Source organism: Bos javanicus, chromosome 4, assembly GCF_032452875.1.
Source record: "Bos javanicus breed banteng chromosome 4, ARS-OSU_banteng_1.0, whole genome shotgun sequence".
NCBI classification, from domain to species: domain Eukaryota; kingdom Metazoa; phylum Chordata; class Mammalia; order Artiodactyla; family Bovidae; genus Bos; species Bos javanicus.
Window position 1 is genome coordinate 65,251,228 of NC_083871.1, and position 18,765 is coordinate 65,269,992.

The 18,765-nt window shown below is 38.6% G+C and overlaps 1 protein-coding gene across 5 annotated transcripts in view; it reads left to right on the forward strand.

The window, feature by feature from the left end:
- Positions 1–18,765, forward strand: part of PDE1C (phosphodiesterase 1C) — a 541,449-nt gene that overhangs the window by 410,022 nt on the left and 112,662 nt on the right. For all 5 annotated transcript variants that reach the window (XM_061414179.1, XM_061414180.1, XM_061414182.1 and 2 more), the window contains exons 4-8: positions 4,284–4,397; positions 6,233–6,415; positions 7,402–7,468; positions 13,187–13,303; positions 16,654–16,794. In XM_061414179.1, the coding sequence (XP_061270163.1) occupies positions 4,284–4,397; positions 6,233–6,415; positions 7,402–7,468; positions 13,187–13,303; positions 16,654–16,794 (622 nt within the window). The remainder of the gene's footprint in view (positions 1–4,283; positions 4,398–6,232; positions 6,416–7,401; positions 7,469–13,186; positions 13,304–16,653; positions 16,795–18,765) is intronic.

An 18,765-nucleotide genomic window follows, 5' to 3' on the forward strand; every position in this document is an offset into this window, starting at 1 on the left:
GTAGTATTGGTTTCTGCCATACATCAGCATGAATCAGCCATAGGTTTACACATGTCCCCTCCCTCTTGAAGCTCCCTCCAACCTCCCTCCCACCCTTTGAAGATACTTTATTTTGTGTCATTTCTTCTCTGGGTTTGTAGAAGCCACTGGGCTAGGGGTTTGCTTCTGTTTACAGCTCTCTGTTGAGTAAGGCTGGATTACTGGGTTGTAATCCAGCAGGTCACACTGGTTGGCTTACGCTGGATACATAGGTGTGGCTGTGTTCAGTGTCTGTCCAGCTCTACTGGTGACTACATCTAGTTGAAGCCCTATGCTGCTGATTTTCTGCTCGTTGTGACATGATGCCTGGGGCTTTCTGGGGAGATGATTTTCAGTGCTGCTCATCTGAACTGCTGAGTGGGAGCACCACCCCGGGTCTGGCCTGGGGTCCTGGACTACATATTGCAGATTGATGTACAGCTCTTCACGACTTGATCCACAATACTGTACTTTCATGACTTAATTCTCCCAATACTGTACTTTCCCTGGATTGGGAATTATTAAGAATGGATATAAAATGATATTCCATATAGTGTTCTTAGTAATTTCAATTGTTTTTGACTGATTATAATTAATTTTTAGTTCATAAAAGTGACACAGGAAGCATTTATACTATGAATAGGAACTTATCTAGAAAAGAAGGGTCAGTCGTTTTCACGTGTAGTTGTCTTTGTATAATGAGCATTATATTTCACCTGCCACTCCTTTTTAATGTTTTTAAACTACTTGTCCATTTTGTCAAGGTTGGCTTTGTTACATTTAAGTCATAAATCAAGAATCCATTTAATTGGAGACCCACAAATCTATCCTCCTTGAAAGGTCACTATCCCAGAGTTTGCCTTAGAGTATTTGTTTTTGTTTTCTGTAAAAGCATATGAATGATGAAATTTTGAGCTTGTCCACACCTGAGAATATATTTGTTGGCTTCATATATACATGACAATTATACTAAATATAGGTAAATATTTGTTGGTGTTTAGTCGCTAAGTCATGACAACTCTTTGTGACCTCATGGACTGTAGCCCACTAGGCTTTTCTGTCCATAGAGTTCTCTAGGCAAGAATACTGGAGTAGGTTGCCATTTCTTTCTCCAGGGAATCTTCCCAGACCAGGGATTGAAACTATGTCTCCTGTGTCTCCTGAATTGGCAGGCAATTCTCTACCACTGAGCCACCAGGGAAACCCATAGGTATATCTAGATATCTTGAATTTTGCTGTATTATTCTCCAAAACTGGTATTGTTATTAAATTGGTTTCTGATATTGGGCATGGTGGAAATCTATGGCTAGCTTGAATTTTTGTTACTTTGTAAGTAATATATTTTTCTTAATGTTTTCTTTTTTAATTTTCAGAGATAAAAAATGACAACAGAATATGTTGGATTTTTTTCTGGTTTTATTTGATCCCTTTTCATCTGCTTTAAAGGTTTTTCCTCGTCTAGGAAAACTTATTTGATTAAAGCTGCTTCTGTTTGTTTCTTAGGGACGTCCTTTTGTAGGAAGAGAGAATCATCTGGTTCTTACTTCTATTCATCTTATATGTTCCCTCATAATTTTTTGTGTTTTGTCTTCTCTTAGGTTTTGAGAACTGCGATGGGTCCTATTTGAAATTCATATCAAACCCTGGTAGAATCTTTAAGCCCTAAATTAAGGGAGAAAGTTTTTAGAAAGCTTACATTTACCCTCATTTTACTTTGCCAGTGGAGAGTCCACACAGCCTATTGGGTAGTTTGGCTTCTGAAGTGAGAGTCAGAATTAGAGGCAGACTTAGCCAGGAACATTTTTTGCTAAAGAGCTTCCATTCCTTATTTGGAACAGTTCTCAGGGCTTGCTTCTGCGGTCTCCCCATTCTTTGGCAGGCTGGCTGTCCAGTGTGTGTGAGTGACTGGTACACCCTTCCATGCCAGCTCCCTGTCTTGGGCTGCCTGGGAAACCAGAACACTTCCTAATGCTGCTAATGGGATCCATAGGCTGACTCTCACCTCCAAGAGTGCAGAGGCCTCTGCTTATTTCCTTTGCATATTTCCCTTTTGCATGATGGAGATTCACAAGTCAGCTAGCCATTACCCTCCATCTAATTTCTTTTGTATTTTACATCACTGAAATTCCTGGAAATTTCTTTTGTATGGCTTACCCTCTTGTCTACTTTATAAGGTTGATCCTGAGCTTTTCCTCCTTCATGATTGTTTATCATTTTCATGTAGATCTGGAGGGGAGTAGTTTATGCCTTGTGGAGAAGTTGACCTGTCCTGCCTTTATGAATGCAAGCCTGAGAATATTTTGAAGTCAAAAAAGTGGAAATGGCCTTGGGAAATGGATACTTGATAATAATCTTAAGTATCCTGATAGGATGACTCTCCTGTGGTTATCTGTGATGACCAAGGCCACTGAATAACAACAATGGCAATAATGATAACAAATGCCTTCTAAAATAAGCAGTGGTAAGTGGGGGGTGTTAGTCAAAGAGTACAGACTTCCAGTTATATAATAAATAAAATCTGGGCATCTATATATAACATGATGGTTATAATTAGCAAGCATTGTTGTTGTTCTTTAGTCGCCAAGTTGTGTCTGACTCTTTTTGACCTCATGAATTACAGCACACCAGGCTTCCTTGTCCTTCACTATCAGAGTTTGCTCAAACTTACATCCATTGAGTTGGTGATACCATCCAACCATCTCATCCTCTGTTGTTCCCTTCTCCTTCCTTCAATTTTTCCTAGCATCAGGGTCTTTTATAATGAGTCAGCTCTTCACATCAGGTGGCCAAAGTATTGGAGCTTCAGCTTGATCATCAATCCTTCTAATGAATATACAGGGTTGATTTCCCTTGGGATTGGTCTGATCTCTTTGCAGTCCAAGGGACTCTCAAGAATCTTCTCCAGCACCACAGTTCAAAAACATCAATTCTTTGGCGCTCAGCCTTCTTTATGGTCCAGCTCTCATATCCGTACATTACTACTGGAAAAACCATAGGCTGCCATTTCCTACTCCAGGGGATCTTCACGACCCAGGCATCAAACCTGCATCTCTTGGGTCTCCTGCATTGGTGGGCTGATTCTTTAGTACCAGTGCTGTCTGGGAAGTCCAAATACATTCAAACTCAATCTTGTCCTCAAAGTGACGTTGTTTGCTGGCTGTCAAACAGCCTGAAGAGTTGTGCAATCTCCAAATCTCTGCAATATTTACAGTGTTCCCAGTTTCTGGTCTTTGATAATCTGTTGGCATTTTATTGTTCTCATATGTAGGAAGTCTGTCTCTGTGGGGATGATGTTCATATAAGTAAGAGGAGAGTTTATTGTTTCTCTTACACCGCCTGGAAATTGTGCATGCTCAGTTGTGTCTGACTCTTTGGGATCGCATGGACTGTAGCCCACCAGGCTCCTCTGTCCATGGAATTCTCTAGGCAAGAATACTGGAATGGGTTGTCATTTCCTACTGCAGGGAATTCTTGAAGAGCAGTGGGAAAGGTCTTGTCCTCAGTACCTCAGTTTATCATCCATACTCCTTTAAAAAACAAAACTAGGGTATTTATCTGCTCCTAGAGTAATTCTTGGAGAAGGAAATGGCAACCCACTCCAGTATTCTTGCCTAGAGAATCCCATGGACTGTAGCCTGGCAGGCCTCTCTGTCCATGGGGTTGCAAGAGTCGGACATGACTTAGCGACTAAACCACCACCACAGCACCACCAGAGTAATTCTTCCTGTCTAGTAAAAGAGTTTGCCTTCTTGTATTCCTTCTGCAGCCCTCTGTGGTGATTTTGGTGCTCTAAGTCTCATTGCCTGTCTTGGAACGCCTGTGGGCCATGAGACTGCTGTTCTCTATGGTCACAGCTGAACAAAGTACCTTCAACTGAAGCAGTGTTTGGTGATGTTGCTGGTCATGCTTTACTCTTTCCAATTAGAACCAAAAAGAATTAAAATCAGAAAAGAAGCAAAATTATTGATAATTTAGGAAACTGTTAGAAAGATGAAAGGTAGTTAGAAAGTGAGGGGCAAAGTCAGTCCTGGTAGATGAGAACATTTTTGTTCCTGATTTCATAGTGGGGGAAAAAAAAAGTGTGAATTTATTTTATAACTTGCTTCTTTGAGAAATAATGTTTTCATCATTAGATTTGTATTTTCTTTTCATATATATTGGGATAAATAAAAACATTTAATGGCTATAAACTGTTCACTCTAATTGTAGGATTATTTTTTGTTTCTTCTATTCTAATTGAATCATGTCTCTTCCCCCACCTCCAGGTTACGATCTTTGGTCAAACAGTTAGAGAGAGGGGAGGCTTCAGTGGTAGATCTCAAGAAGAATTTGGAATATGCAGCCTCCGTGCTTGAATCTGTGTACATTGATGAAACCAGGTGAGCTAAAATGGCAAGAAGTCGATGATAAATTTTCTATTATATGACTTTTTGAAATGTCCCGCATGGCAAGTAGGTGGTAACATTCAAATGATTGGTTTGATTTGAGATTTAGTTTTCACAAATGGGGTAGATTTGGATATCACATATCCTCTGTACATCCTCATTTATAAAAGGATTACTAAATTTCTAATCAAATGTGGAGTTCTTGTGGAATTATTACATATTATTCATCTCAGCCTAAAAATTGCATTCAAGTTTTAATTCATGATGTCCATGTGTAAACGGAAGGTTTTGAAGGGTTGAAGAAGCATTTGTTTTCTTTAACACCCAATATTCCTCCCTCAATCCTTTGATATGTTATTGATTTTCTTAGAAGACTCTTTTCACTTGAATTATCCATAAGTACCAAAGCACTTCCAGTTACAAAAATTTGCTTTTCTTTGAAAAACATTGAATTGGTAAATATGAAAGGCTTTTCTTGGTTTTGCCTAGTTCAGAGAAGCTCCACCATTAGTATTTTTGATGACTAACTTTTCTGTGCCAAATTTCAATCTGATAGGATTTCCCAGTACTTTAAGAATTGTGTGGTTTAGTTTTTGGTGATACGCTTGGTTCCGAATTTAAGGAAATTTGATACCATGGTTTTTGTTGTTGTTGTTGTTTTTGTTTTTTTTACTAAATGTTGTATATTTCTCCCTTACCTTCATTGGAGGATCTAAAGGAAAAAAAAAAAACTCATTGACACCTGTTTTTACTGCTTATTTTTAGTAGGGCTTAACCTAAGTATAAAATACAACTTTTAAAGTTTTACAGTATTGTAATTTATTGCTGTTTATGTTCTGTTCTAGCCTAATCCATGATTAGGTCTGAAAAGTCTGCTAAGCACACATGCCAAATCACTATTCTCAAATAAAGAACTGAATTATTTACGAAATTTTGCTTAAATTTAGACATTTAAGTTTCTGTAATGTCCTATCAACTAGAGAGGGTATCAGTATTTGCCATTTGGGTTTATTACTTCAGAAGACTGAGTTGATGTGATTTGGGTAATACTTTGCAAAGTCTTTTTTTTTTTTCTTTTTTAAAACTTAGTTTTATTGAGATGTAATTGACATGTAACATTGTAAAAGTTAAGGTATACAATGTGTTGTTCTATTTATTTACTACCATAAGATTACCACTGTAGGGTTAACTAACATCTGTATCACATCACATAATTATTATTTATTTTTGTGGTGGGAACAGTTAAGATCTAAGATCTTCAGAGCTTTGAAGTTTGTAATACAGTATTGTTGTTTATCACTTTTTAAAATTTAATTTGTTTTAATTGGAGGATAATTACTTTACAATATTATGATGGTTTTTCCCATACATCAACATAAATCTGCCACAGTGTTGTCTGTAGTTTTTAAGTGCCATTATTTTCAAACAAAATAATGTCACTTGGCCATCTATGAAATAAATCTTGTGAATGCATTTTAAATGAGAGGTTTAGATTCCAGTCAAATTCCACAAATCATCAAGGAATCACGATACTGGTTACACCTGAGTGCAGTGGATCAGGCCCACAGAGCCTGAGATGGAGACTGTTTGACCTTCTCCGACTCCTTTGTTCCTTTATCCAGTCTGGTAGAGAAAACCACCTTGAAACACAAATGCTGGGCTTTCACAAGCCTTGCCCAAAAAAGTACTGGATGTTTTTGTGGCCCACTTATTATGGGTTTTTTTGCACCTGTGTATTCAGGTGGGTTGGAGAGAAGGAACAGCTGCTTTGAACAGGGAGCTCTAACTTCAGATTTAATCTGTGTCGTGGTTCTGTTTCTTGGGTCCAGGCGACTCCTGGATACAGAGGATGAGCTCAGTGACATTCAGTCAGATGCAGTGCCTTCTGAGGTCCGAGACTGGCTGGCCTCCACCTTCACACGGCAGATGGGGATGATGCTCAGAAGAAGCGAGGAGAAGCCGCGGTTCAAGAGCATCGTCCATGCAGTGCAGGCTGGGATATTTGTGGAGAGGTAAAGATATCTGTCATTCAGTAACCAAAGCAGTGAAAGGGACACTGGTTTCTAATAACTCAAGACTTGCTTTGATGTAGGTTTGGTATTTTTATAAATACTAAAAATTCTGGGTGGAAACAGTCTTGAATAAGAAGAGATGGAAAACGTATCTCCGCAGCATCATTAGCACAAGCTTTTTGCCTTTGCTTGGAATTCTTTTTGTTCACATTAAGACTTAGTTTGAGTTCAGCCTCTGATTTTTAAAAAAAGACATATCTTATCATCATTATTTGACATACATGGATGATGTTTACATTGGAAACAGGTCCAAGATGCTTTGTGAGGGTATTGATCCAGGGAGAAGTTCAGTCAAGGGGTTTGAGTTCCCCATGACACTTTCCAATTTTGTAAGTCACTTTGCTCTTTGAAATTAAATCGCCCCCATCCCGAGAAATAGATTCCAGAAATTGATTTATTCTTCTTTTAATCCTTACTATACAATTAAGAGTTTTAGAAATGCTGTGGTTGGCTCAAAGTTTACCTGGGACATTTTTCTCTTTAGTTTTTGAGTTCTTTTAGTTCTCTTTTTGAGTTCTCTTTAATCTTTTAGTTCTAAACAAAAATCTTTCCTAAATGGGTCCCCCATAGGAGTTCTTTTTTCAGAATAAAATAATACATTACATACTATCTGTGCTACACTATAATTCACTTCCAGCCGAAGAGGAGACCCATTTTAATAACTTCATTTGGGTCACATAGACTTAATTTTTGTTTATTTGTTTCTAATGGTTTACATGTTTGGGATTGCTTTAATTTCATTTGATTTGAACATTTAAGCCCCTTGAATGACTATGAGAAAGGTTGTAAAATAAATTTTAGGTTCCTTGGGTTTATCAGATGATATGACTTCTTATTAATTGTCAATACTTGTGTAATACTTGTGGCCTGCTAATTTTTCTTTGTAAGATATAATATTGTATTTTTTTTCCTTCTGACTTTGCCAGAATGTATAGACGGACATCAAACATGGTTGGACTGAGCTATCCACCAGCTGTTATTGAAGCATTAAAGGTAATACCAATAAAAAAGTCTTACAATGTATATGCTGCCCTATAAAAAGTTAAATTTGTTGTTAGAAAATGAGTTTTCATTTACAGTTCATTTATAGTTTTCCCAATCATTCCTGAATTTTTTCTTTCATTATCTTTTCTTATCTGTTCAGTAACAGTATTGCTAATTTTTAAGCCTTTGTACTGCCATTAAAAAAAATATATGGAATTCTGTGTAGTTTCATTTCTTTCTGCTCTCTTGGAGTAGTTTGGTGATCAGTACAGTGATCTAGCATAATGAGACTCAGTCTGACTTTGGCCATAGGAGATCAAATTTGTTCTGGTTATAAATGTCCAACATTAGGAGGAACTTTTGTGACCATAATTCTACCATTATCTTCTTACCTACTCTATGTACATTTTGTAGATGAAGAGACTAAGACTCAGTGAGACTAAAAAAAAGGCAGAGACAGAACTAAGGTTTGATACCAGAGTTATAGGCAGATAGATAGCTCTCAGTTACATTTTATGTGTGAAAGTACGTTCTCCAGAACCCTCGTCCTCTTCATGTATCCTACTGTTTCCCCAGAACTCTCACAAAACCTGAAAGTTCCATGGAAAGTCACAAAATGCTTGAGTTTAAAGAGTTTAAATCCTACAGAATGACTCCCAATCAGACAAGCTCTTGGAATTGTATAGAATATCTCTAAAAGGCCTTGACAGTGAAAGTGTATGTCGCTCAGTTATGTCCGACTCTTTGCGACCCCATGGACTATATAGTCCATGGAATTCTCCAGGCCAGAGTACTGGAGTGGGTAGTCTTTCCCTTCTCCAGAGTATCTTCCCAACCCAGGTATCGAACCCAGGTCTCCCTTATTGCAGGCAGATTCTTTACCAACTGAGCCACAAGGGAAGCCCTTGTGTAGATGTATTTTTGTATGTGTGTGTAGATTCAGGCTCACTGGTCTTTTAAATTTAGGGGCTGTGCTAAGGCCCAGGATCACGGAACTGGTTGACATTGCCTGGTGCCTACACACGGAGTCATGTCAGCTTAGTCAAAGAGGTTCCAGCATTCTGACTCTCATTAAATAGGCTTCCCTGGTGACTCAGTGGTAAAGAATCCGCCTGCCAATGCAAGAGACATGGATTTGATCCTTGGTTCAGGAAGATCCCCTGGAGAAGGAAATGGCAACTCACTCCAGTATTCTTGCCTGGGGAATTTCATGAACAGAGGAGCCTAACAGACTATAGTCCATGGGGCTGCAGAGAGTCAGACATGACTTAATGGCTGAAGAGCAACTACAAAGATATTTTAATCTTTCTCTGAAACCTGAAAAGTGTATCCCTGATAGAATTTTCAGAAGATAATTTAAATTCCCTATTCGCAGAATCAGATCAATTTAATGTCAAAAAAGAGCTCTTTAGGGCCAGTTTGATTCCCTTTCTCTTGTCTCAGGGACATTCACTAGCTGACTTTGGGAAACTCTGTATTCAGATTCTCAGTTCACCATTTTCTGTCTCTTGTCAAGTCATCTAGGACAGGAAGGGTGCTCAGGAAAGATACAGCAAGAAGACACATGTTTTCTCTCCCTCCTCTACAACCCCAACTCTAATGCTTAGTAAATCATTGTATAATTCACAGCAACATTTCTTATTTAATCTGTGAAACCACTTTATAAGATCTGATGTTTCATAACACCCACTGTGAAGTTGCATTGATTTTCATAATTGAATCTGAAACCTTCAGTGAAAGTCTTAGGAATGTTAAAAGCATCTTTTATCCTTAATTTCTTCCTTTATCATGAAAATAAATACAGGTGGTTATATGGGTACTAAGAAATTTATGAAAATATTTCTTACAAATTGGAGCTTCTTTTCTATACAGAATGACTGAAGAAATGTGAAACAACCTGTGATGTGTGTGAATTGTTATTTTATGCTTGGGGAAAAGTAATTCTCAGAAGCACACATGTTGTCTTTTGGAGGGGAAAGTTACCTTGATGATTCAGAATGAATACTAACTCTGAATTGCTGCCCTTCTCCACACCTTTGCTAATACGTGCTGAAGGCTAAAGCTCTTGTTTCTCTTGGTTGTATGCTCTGTTTACTGTGGAAGTTCAAGACCTTTTTACAATGTAATATTTTTCTGTGTCCCTAGACTCTGGTTTTATTTTCAGTGGATTGGAGTTGAACTGTAGAGATGACATAGATTCTTTTTTTTTTACATAGTGGTTATTAGAAAAAGGTTATTTTTCACTCCGCTGCCAGCAATTTATATGGAATCGCTATTGTTTTCTTCTGTTACAGAAAATTTCCCAAAAGCCTGAGAGAATACAATTAATAAAATAATCATCCTGCTACTGTCATCTTAACCTTTGTGATTAATGTAAGAACATAGCACAAAATAACATTTAAGGAAGAGAATAATTAGCCACCACCAATCTCTAAATTTGAAATATGCTGCACTTTTATTCTTTTTATTTGTTTCCATGCAGTGAATACTAGCTTCTAATTTGGGTGGTTTTATCTCTAATCTTCTAAGGTGGGGTTATCAGAAATGGAGAATTGTGCTGTTCTTTAGAAGGGCATATGCTGTGTGACTCAGGAAGAGACACCCTGGACAGACTCCAGGTTTAAAGTGGGAGGAAATGAGGAGGTTCAGGCTTCCTTCACGTTAGACTAATAGGAAATTCACAGGACTAGTGCTTGGGCCAAATTTGCTAAGAAGAGAAGATTGGTTTAAGGCAGTTAAATTAGGTGCTTGTTAAAATGCATATTCCAGGCCACAAGCCAGGATTCTTCATAATCCTCCACCAAAGAATCAACATTTTTTTCTGAGCACCCCAGGTGGTTCTAAAGAACACTGAAATTTGAGAATATGAGCTAAAGTCTCCCAAAAATGAGGGGCTAGAGAGACTATCCATCTCTCAGTTTCTCACAGTATCCATCCTTCTGTTTCTCTAAGGTCTAATATTCAGAATAAATCTTGACTTTTTACTATGATTATCTCTTCATTTCCAGTGATAGCTTTTTTTCTTCTTTTATTCATTTAAGTGAAGAGGATTAAAAATAGTCAGATGTGTCCAAATGTTTTCCTACCTACTGAGTTGTCAGTGGACTTTTCTTTAGGACTATTAGCTAGACAATGGCTGTCATATGACAGTGCCAATTTTGGTAGCCAAGGTGAACCTTAGGGCTTCCTTGATAGTTCAGTTGGTGAAGAATCTGCCTGCAATGCAGGAGACCCCTGTTCGATTGCTAGGTTGTGAAGATTTGCTGGAGAAGGGATAGGCTACCCACTCCAGTATTCTTGGACCTCCCTTGTGGCTCAACTGGTAAAGAATCCGCCTGCATTGCAGGAGACCTGGGTTTGACCCCTTGTTGGGAAGATCCCCTGGAGAAGGGAAAGGCTACCCACTCCAGTATTCTGGCCTGGAGAAGTCCATGGACTGTATAGTTCATGGGGTCACAAAGAGTTGGATACAACTGAGCAACTTTCACTTTAAAGGTGAACCTTGGGTCTTGGATTAATCTTAAATGGCTCCGTTGTCTGTGGCCTAGGCACTCTTGGGGGTATTTAGGGCCTAAGGCTTGGGTCACAGCACGTATTCACTGAGTTTACAATGTCATCTGTCAGTAATGCTATCACTGGGGCATCAGTGGAGTTATTGCCTGGTATTGGCATTAGACACTTCATTTCATCTCTCTAGGGTGGCCATCTATGAAACTGGAGAAAGTTTTTAGGGTTATAAGGGTTTGCAAATGTGTATCAACAGTTCCTACTGTGCCTGGCACAGAAAATGTTTAGCCCTTGTGGCTCTTTACTTTTTATAATGGAGGAGAAATTATTGAAGGCTAAGGTGAGGTTTACTACTAAATGTGAATTGAAACAATCTGTTTGAAACCTTTCTGGGAATGTTTGGTTTTCCCTATATACAGTTGGTTTCCCTGTGCCCTGGTGTCCATGAGAGAGACCCTTCATGATCTCAGGGTGATCTTCATGACTGGGATCTTTGGAGAGGAACAGGATTGGGATGGATAGATGATGTTGGAATGCAGTGAAGGCTGATGTGGGAGTCAATGGGTCCAGCAGTTTCTGAAAGCCAAGATCTCTTCCAGGAGACCATCTGACACCTAGCTTAGGTTCAGTGTGGTCTCACATGCATCCTTATTGGCATGCTCACGGCAGTACACTTTCCTTAATCACTGAAATAAAACTCTTGATATGCTGAGAAACCAAATGACTATTGCTTTAATTATTTCTTAAGCAGCCTTTGTTTATAACATCCACAAGTAGCTATATATAAGTCAAAGACATATTTGACAGTGTTTACCTATATTTTGAAGTCACTATTTTATGGACAAATAAAACTCTGAACTTTAAGAGTAGAGTGTGAGGAGTGTGTTCAGCTTAGCTCTTAGTTTTATATTTTCCAGTAAAGTGACTTACAGATTTGAGGACTCGGTCCTCAGATCAGTGACTCCAGAAGTGATAACATTTTTCCATCCCGTGAAATGAAGGCTTTGTCCTTGGTTTCAGCTTAGCAGATTAGATTCTTGAGGTGACACATTGTTTTGCATTCTTCATCATGCAAGTTTCTGAACACTTTTAAGTGCGTTAACATTCTCCACAATGGACTAAGAGGAAGTCAGTAGATGGTATCACAGGGTTGGTTAGGGGTAGGAAAGTTATTGTGAAGTCAGTTAAAATTTTGGAATTCAGCAGAAGTAGTGGAAGGTTCAGAGAAGGCAATGGCAACCCACTCCAGTACTGTTGCCTGGAAAAGCCCATGGACGGAGGAGCCTGGTAGGCTGCAGTCCATGGGGTCGCAGAGTCAGACACGACTGAGCGACTTCTCTTTCACTTTTCAGTTTCGTGCACTGGAGAAGGAAATGGCAACCCACTCCATTGTTCTTGCCTGGAGAATCCCAGGGATGGGGGAGCCTGGTGGGCTGCCATCTATGGGGTCGCACAGAGTCAGAAACAACTGAAGTGACTTAGCAGCAGCAGCAGCTGCAAAAGGTTAATGGAAAGAGCCTGAGTTTAAACTTCAGTTGAACATGTGTTTGTGTTTTTGCCCCACATGTATTCCTAACACTTGCCTTCTATGAATCTTAGGGAAATTAGCTAACTTCTCAGTTTTCTCATTTGTGAGATATGACTGATAATACCTACCACTAGACTTGTCTTCAGAGAAGGCAATGGCACCCCAATCCAGTACGCTTGCCTGGAAAATCCCATGGGGAGGAGCCTGGTAGGCTGCAGTCCATGGGGTCACAAAGAGTCAGACACAACTGAGCGACCTCACTTTCACTTTTCACTTTCATGCATTGGAGAAGGAAATGGCAACCCACTCCAGTGTTCTTGCCTGGAGAATCCCAGGGATGGGGTGGCCTCGTGGGCTGCCGTCTCTGGGGTCGCACAGAGTCGGACATGACTGAAGCGACTTAGCAGCAGCAGACTTGTCTTCAGGATGAGTTATGTATTTATCATTGATCATAATGCCTAGGTAGGTACCCAGTAAATTATAGCTCTTGTTATTACTAATAAGGCTATTTCATATTTTATCAGCAAATGCTATGTAGGATTGCCATATTGGAAAAAGTTTGAGAGGGGAAATAGTATTAGAGTCTTAGATTGTGAATTACCAAGTTAGGGCTACAGGCTAACCCCAAAGTAGGGAGATAAGTGTAAGTGGTTATCAACTAATGAATTCTTTCTTTCTGCCCTGACCTGTAGGATGTGGACAAGTGGTCCTTTGATGTCTTTTCCCTCAATGAAGCCAGTGGGGACCATGCACTGAAATTCATTTTCTATGAGTTACTCACTCGCTATGATCTGATCAGCCGTTTCAAGGTCAGTATCTAATTAAAACAAAACAAAACAACTGCACATATTTGTCCAGCCTTGCAGGACTTTTGGGCTAAGACCAAGAGAATCCTTCTAATGTAGACTGAAAGCCACTCTGGGGTGACATGTGCAGAAAGCCACTGCCACAGACTCCACACTGAGGGGAACTTTCATTATTCCCTTGCCTGGTGAGCTCATCAACAAGGGAGAGACTGGAGCCACCTATTTAGATCCCAGTCTTCCTAGAAGTACAGCTGGAAGTCTGAACCAGACCTACCTGCCTGCTCTGCCTACAGTTCTCCTTTCAGCCAGACTCTGTGTACTAATGACCACCACCAGCAAGGAGACAGGAATGGAGATAGAGTGTGCATTTATTGTCTCCATGAACTTCTCTTTCGGCCACTTGGCTCAAATTCACACAAATACTCTCACTTATCATCTATGATAGATCATTGATATTTCCCAGCCATTTATGTTTTAAATTAATTCTTCAACTTTAAGAGCATGAGCCCATTCCAGTGTTCCACCTCCTCAGCCTTCTAATTCCACAGATTCTGGAGGTGGGGTCCTATTCTCTAGAGAACCCGAGCTTTATCTGCTGGCACTGCCGTATCATGCCCCTCACATTTCTCTCATCAACGAATGAGTCTCCAGAAGCAGGTCTTTTTCTGTATAAAGTATCAATTTGTCTGGGCAGCATGATTCTTTATCACTTTCCTAAGGACTGCACATTTGGGAGCGTGTTTATTACATAGTTATTAGCACTTTATGACAATGGTCTTTAATTTCTTTTGCATCAGAAGCCTGTTTGACACTCAAAGGTTAATACCATGTCTGGTAGACCAGACACTAGAATGAGATTCAGGAGATCACCTGGATCCTGATGTCAGTTCTGACCCAGTAGCTATGTGACCTTGAGCAATGACCTTTACCTTTCTGTGACGATCCCATCTGGGAAAAGACATTGCTTTCCTAGAAGGGATAGAACTCACTATGCCAGTCCAATGATTTCAATAAGAGCAATAACTATGAATCTTATGCTTTCTTACAACAAAATTTCCAGTGGTGTATTACAAAATACCTGGTCAAACATCAGGTCTACCCAAAGTTATACGATCCCCACCTAACTCTAGTTCTCAAGAACTGGCATCATTCACACTTACCTCTGTGTAAGGAACATTTTGAAGCAAGACTTAGTTACATCATGGACAGGTTTCAGGATTTCAGAAGAATTCTAGGCACCAGCAGAGGTGGTGAGCAGGAGGACTAGCCATGTTACAACCTCCAGATGGATGCTAGGCAGCTTGGCAAGGGCTGGATGGACAACCTGCTAGAGGGGAGTATAGAGCTCTCATGCTCCACTCATGCCCACCAGGAATCCTGGATTTGCTTTTAAAGTCCCTTATATTAAGGAGAAAGAGTAAATGGCCACTTTTTCAAGTTTCCTCTCTCTCCACCCGAAACTCATTTCATTCTCTTCTTGTTTAGGAGCTACTGGTCACGATCAAAGAGGAGGAGGGCAATGATGGGTTAGGAGTCGGGACCAATCCCATTTTATTGGCCCCTGTCCTGGAATGAAGTTTTCATCCTGTCAGCTTAATGTCTTGGGTTTTATTTTGTCAGGCATACATGCTAGAAGATGAAAACAAAACACAACAAAACAGTATTCAGATAGCTTGAGGAAGAGGATGGTGGGGGAGAGTCATATTTCTCTTGATCTATTACTGTGGTTCATTTCATAAGATCAAAAGGCAGATCTTTCACTGACTGAGCCAGTGGAGAATGGGACATGAACTGGTCTCATTGGACACTCCCATCATCAAACTGATGCATAATTGCAGGCTTTTAAGGCTTATGTTTTTAAAATAGAAATATTATAGATTGGAAAAGAATAAAAACAAATCTGAATGAAATAGACTAGTAATTTCAGAGTCTTGGAGACTTGACAAAGAAATTGTTTTTCAAAAATTTTGTTTTATCTATTTTGGGGAATTTTGTTTGTTTCTGTTATTTATTAAAATAAATTCGAAAGAAGCCTGTTTAAAGATCCAGTGCATGCTCAAGACCTCAAAAGAAGCTCCAGTACACATGCACACACCTTTATCTAGCATTTCAGTGGCCCATAGCTCGCCAATGAACAGCTCAAAGAATCTAAGTTCATTGGATCTTCAATTTAAAAAGATAATGAATTAATCTCTCACATCTGAAAGGCTATATTTAAATTTTTTAAACCCACAGATAATAAATATGGAGCAATGTTCCCAAGGAAGAACATAATACGGATTCTCATGAAACACTTATTTTTTTCTTATGAATGTGATTTCTAGTCTCCTGGAACACATACTTTATTTTTCCCCCAATCTTACAATTGATAATCTACCCTAAACCAAGGAATTGATCCAGAAAACTAATACAATGAATGTTTTCCAAGGCCCCTTATTTTGTATAGGCATTTTGCTGTTGTTCACTTTCTGCCAAATAGAAAAAGAAGGTATGTATATTACCCATATTTGAGACAGAAAGCAGCTAGGATAACTGGAAATATTTTTCCAGATTGCAAGGCACCAGTAAGTTGGGCTTCCCAGGTGGCGCAACTGGTAAAGAATCTGCCTGCCAATGCAGGAGACGCTAGAGACAGGGGTTCGATCCCTGGGTTGGAAAGATCCCCTGGAGTAGGAAATGGCAATCCACTCCAGTGTTCTGGCTTGGAGAATTCCATGGACAGAAGAGCTTGATGAACTACAGTCCACGGGGTTGCAAATAGTCGGATGCAACTGAGCGACTGAGCATAATAATAAGTTGCCAAGTAATAAACACAAGAACACAACTTGTTTCTGTTATAGAACAGACTATCATTTGTAGTTTGTTTTTTTTCTCAACTGTCCAGTGTACCCATCATTCCTTCTAAAGGGTGCCGTTTTCAGAAGGCTTGCATTTGTTTTACAATCTTTTTATAACTTAAATCTTTGTGTACTTTATGTTTTCCCACAAGTAAATAAGATGCTGCATAGTATTTGTTCATTTATTTCTTAACAAACAAAGACTTGAACCTTTGCCTGAGATTTAAGTGAACATCTGCCTTTTTGCCCTCAATGTCCTTGAGATGATCCTGTCATTACCCTGGGCCTCTGAACTGGAGAACAAAGAACAATTTGCAGGGCAGACCAGAGACTTCCTGTTAGATTTTCAAATTATCCAATACTTTGTTCAGTGATTTTCATTAACTTTGAAAAATTCTTGTGTCCTTGTGTGCTCTCTTAATGCTTTCAGAAAGAAGTAGCTAGAATACCTTAGACTTTTTTGGTCTCTCAAAGCTACTAAATCACTAGCCAATTAACCTTGCCACTCTCTTTCAGATCCCCATTTCTGCACTTGTCTCATTTGTGGAGGCCCTGGAAGTGGGATACAGCAAGCACAAAAATCCTTACCATAATTTGATGCACGCTGCTGACGTCACACAGACTGTGCATTACCTTCTCTATAAGACGGGAGTAGCAGTAAGTACAGATAGGAACTCAGATTACACAAAGATGTGACGGTGACTTTTGTTTTTAATTGGAGGCTGTTTCTATTCTGGTGAGGTTGAGCCCACAAGAAATGTATTGTTTTACAGACTTCCTATTCCCCAATAATTATCTAACCCAATCATGGAGAGTGTTGGAATTCCTTATTGCCTGTGACTTTTTCTGCATCCTGGACTTGATGAAAAAAAAAAAATCCGGTAGTAACTTGTATCCTTACTAGGCTATGGCCAAATTAAATATAATTTCTATAACTAAATATGCATTTCCAGATATAGAGAGTGGTACTATTAATCTCTTGCTGTGTTCAATCACATTGATATCCATGCATGCTGAAATTGAATTGAATATACTCGGGAATCATATTATACACAATTTGCTTTTGGTTTAAACCAATAGATCTTTTTTACAAGGGCTGTGGTTATTCCCATCTTGTTTATTATGTGCATTTGATTTTTTCGAACCTAAAGGTCAAGCTTCACCTCTAACCATTTGGAAATTTCTTGCTTTGATCCAACATTTTAGCTCTTTAGATATTTTTGAATCTCTGATCTATAACTCATTGTTTTAACAAACCTACTCAATTTTGTCATGTACTTCTTGCCCTCTTTGCCTTAATATAAACTATTCATTTTAAAGATACTGCTGTTAGTGACAGTTAGATCTCTGTAGTAAATCTTTATGCCTTTTTACTTTGAAATCTTCTTCACAATTGACATTGGGATAGACATTTAGGGGGTGTGGTTATTAATTAACCCATAAACCCAGTTATCTTTTCTGCTAGGGCATGTTGAGAGGCTTGGTCTAATATCTCATATTAAATATGGAATACAGTGGGAGGAGTGTGGGCTCTGGAGCTAGATATAGTTGGGTATAAATCCTTACATAATTGCTTATTAGGTTTGTGACCTATGATAAATTGCTTGAATCTCTGAGTCAAGATTTCCTCATTTCTAAAATTGTGAAAAATATTCTGTCTTGTGGAAGTACTGTGACAGTTGGGAATAAAGTATCAAAAGTATGAATGCTCTCTCTACCTCATAAAGAAAGCTCAACAGTTAGGAATTGTTCTTATTTAAACTCTGTAAGATTGCCCTTAACCTCTCAGCAGTTTTCATGTTTTCTTTATTATAAAGTCAATTATAAAAACAGTATATAAAAAGGTGTTTTTAAAATTTTAGAAACTCTACATAGGAACCTTGTATAATATGATAAAGGGTTTTTGCCCCAAATTTAGAGCAGATATCAGTTTATGGTGGTTCCATGAAATCAAGGAGCAAAACAGGAATCCAACATTAATATTGCTAGTGAGCACTTTTCTGGAGATTCTCAATCAGTGCAATATGGTATCTGCAAAAATTGAAGAAGCTTTCTATGAAAATAATTTGATGATCTGTCAAAAATAAACCCCAAACCCTATAAATTATTAGATCAACTAAAAGGCTCAGTAAGATATGGATAAAGTAACTGTCTTATATACTGTTTCCCAACATACATTCCCAACAGTTTTTAAAAAACCTACAAATTACCCATGAAGAACTTCAAAATTAATGAAAAGGAAACTGAAATTAAAGGGCATGAAAATAATGTTTAAATAAGTGAAGAAATATACCATGTTTTTAATTGAAAGCCTCAATATGAAACAGATGTTAATTTTTCTCAAACTCATCTTTATAAATTCAAAGCAATACCAGTAAAAATTCTGAAAGGATTTAGCATACAAAATAATAAGCTGAGTCTAAAATTTACATAAAATAGATATTTAAGAACCATAGAAAAAACACTTTTGAAAACGCCAGTGTGTGTGATGGGGTAGTTCTTACTCTACTAGATGTTAAAATATCTGCTAAAGCTATAGTAAAGCAATGTATACAGTGTGCAAAAGTAGACAAATATATCCATGGAATTGATTGAAGTTTTAAAAACTGAACCCAAATATCGATTGAG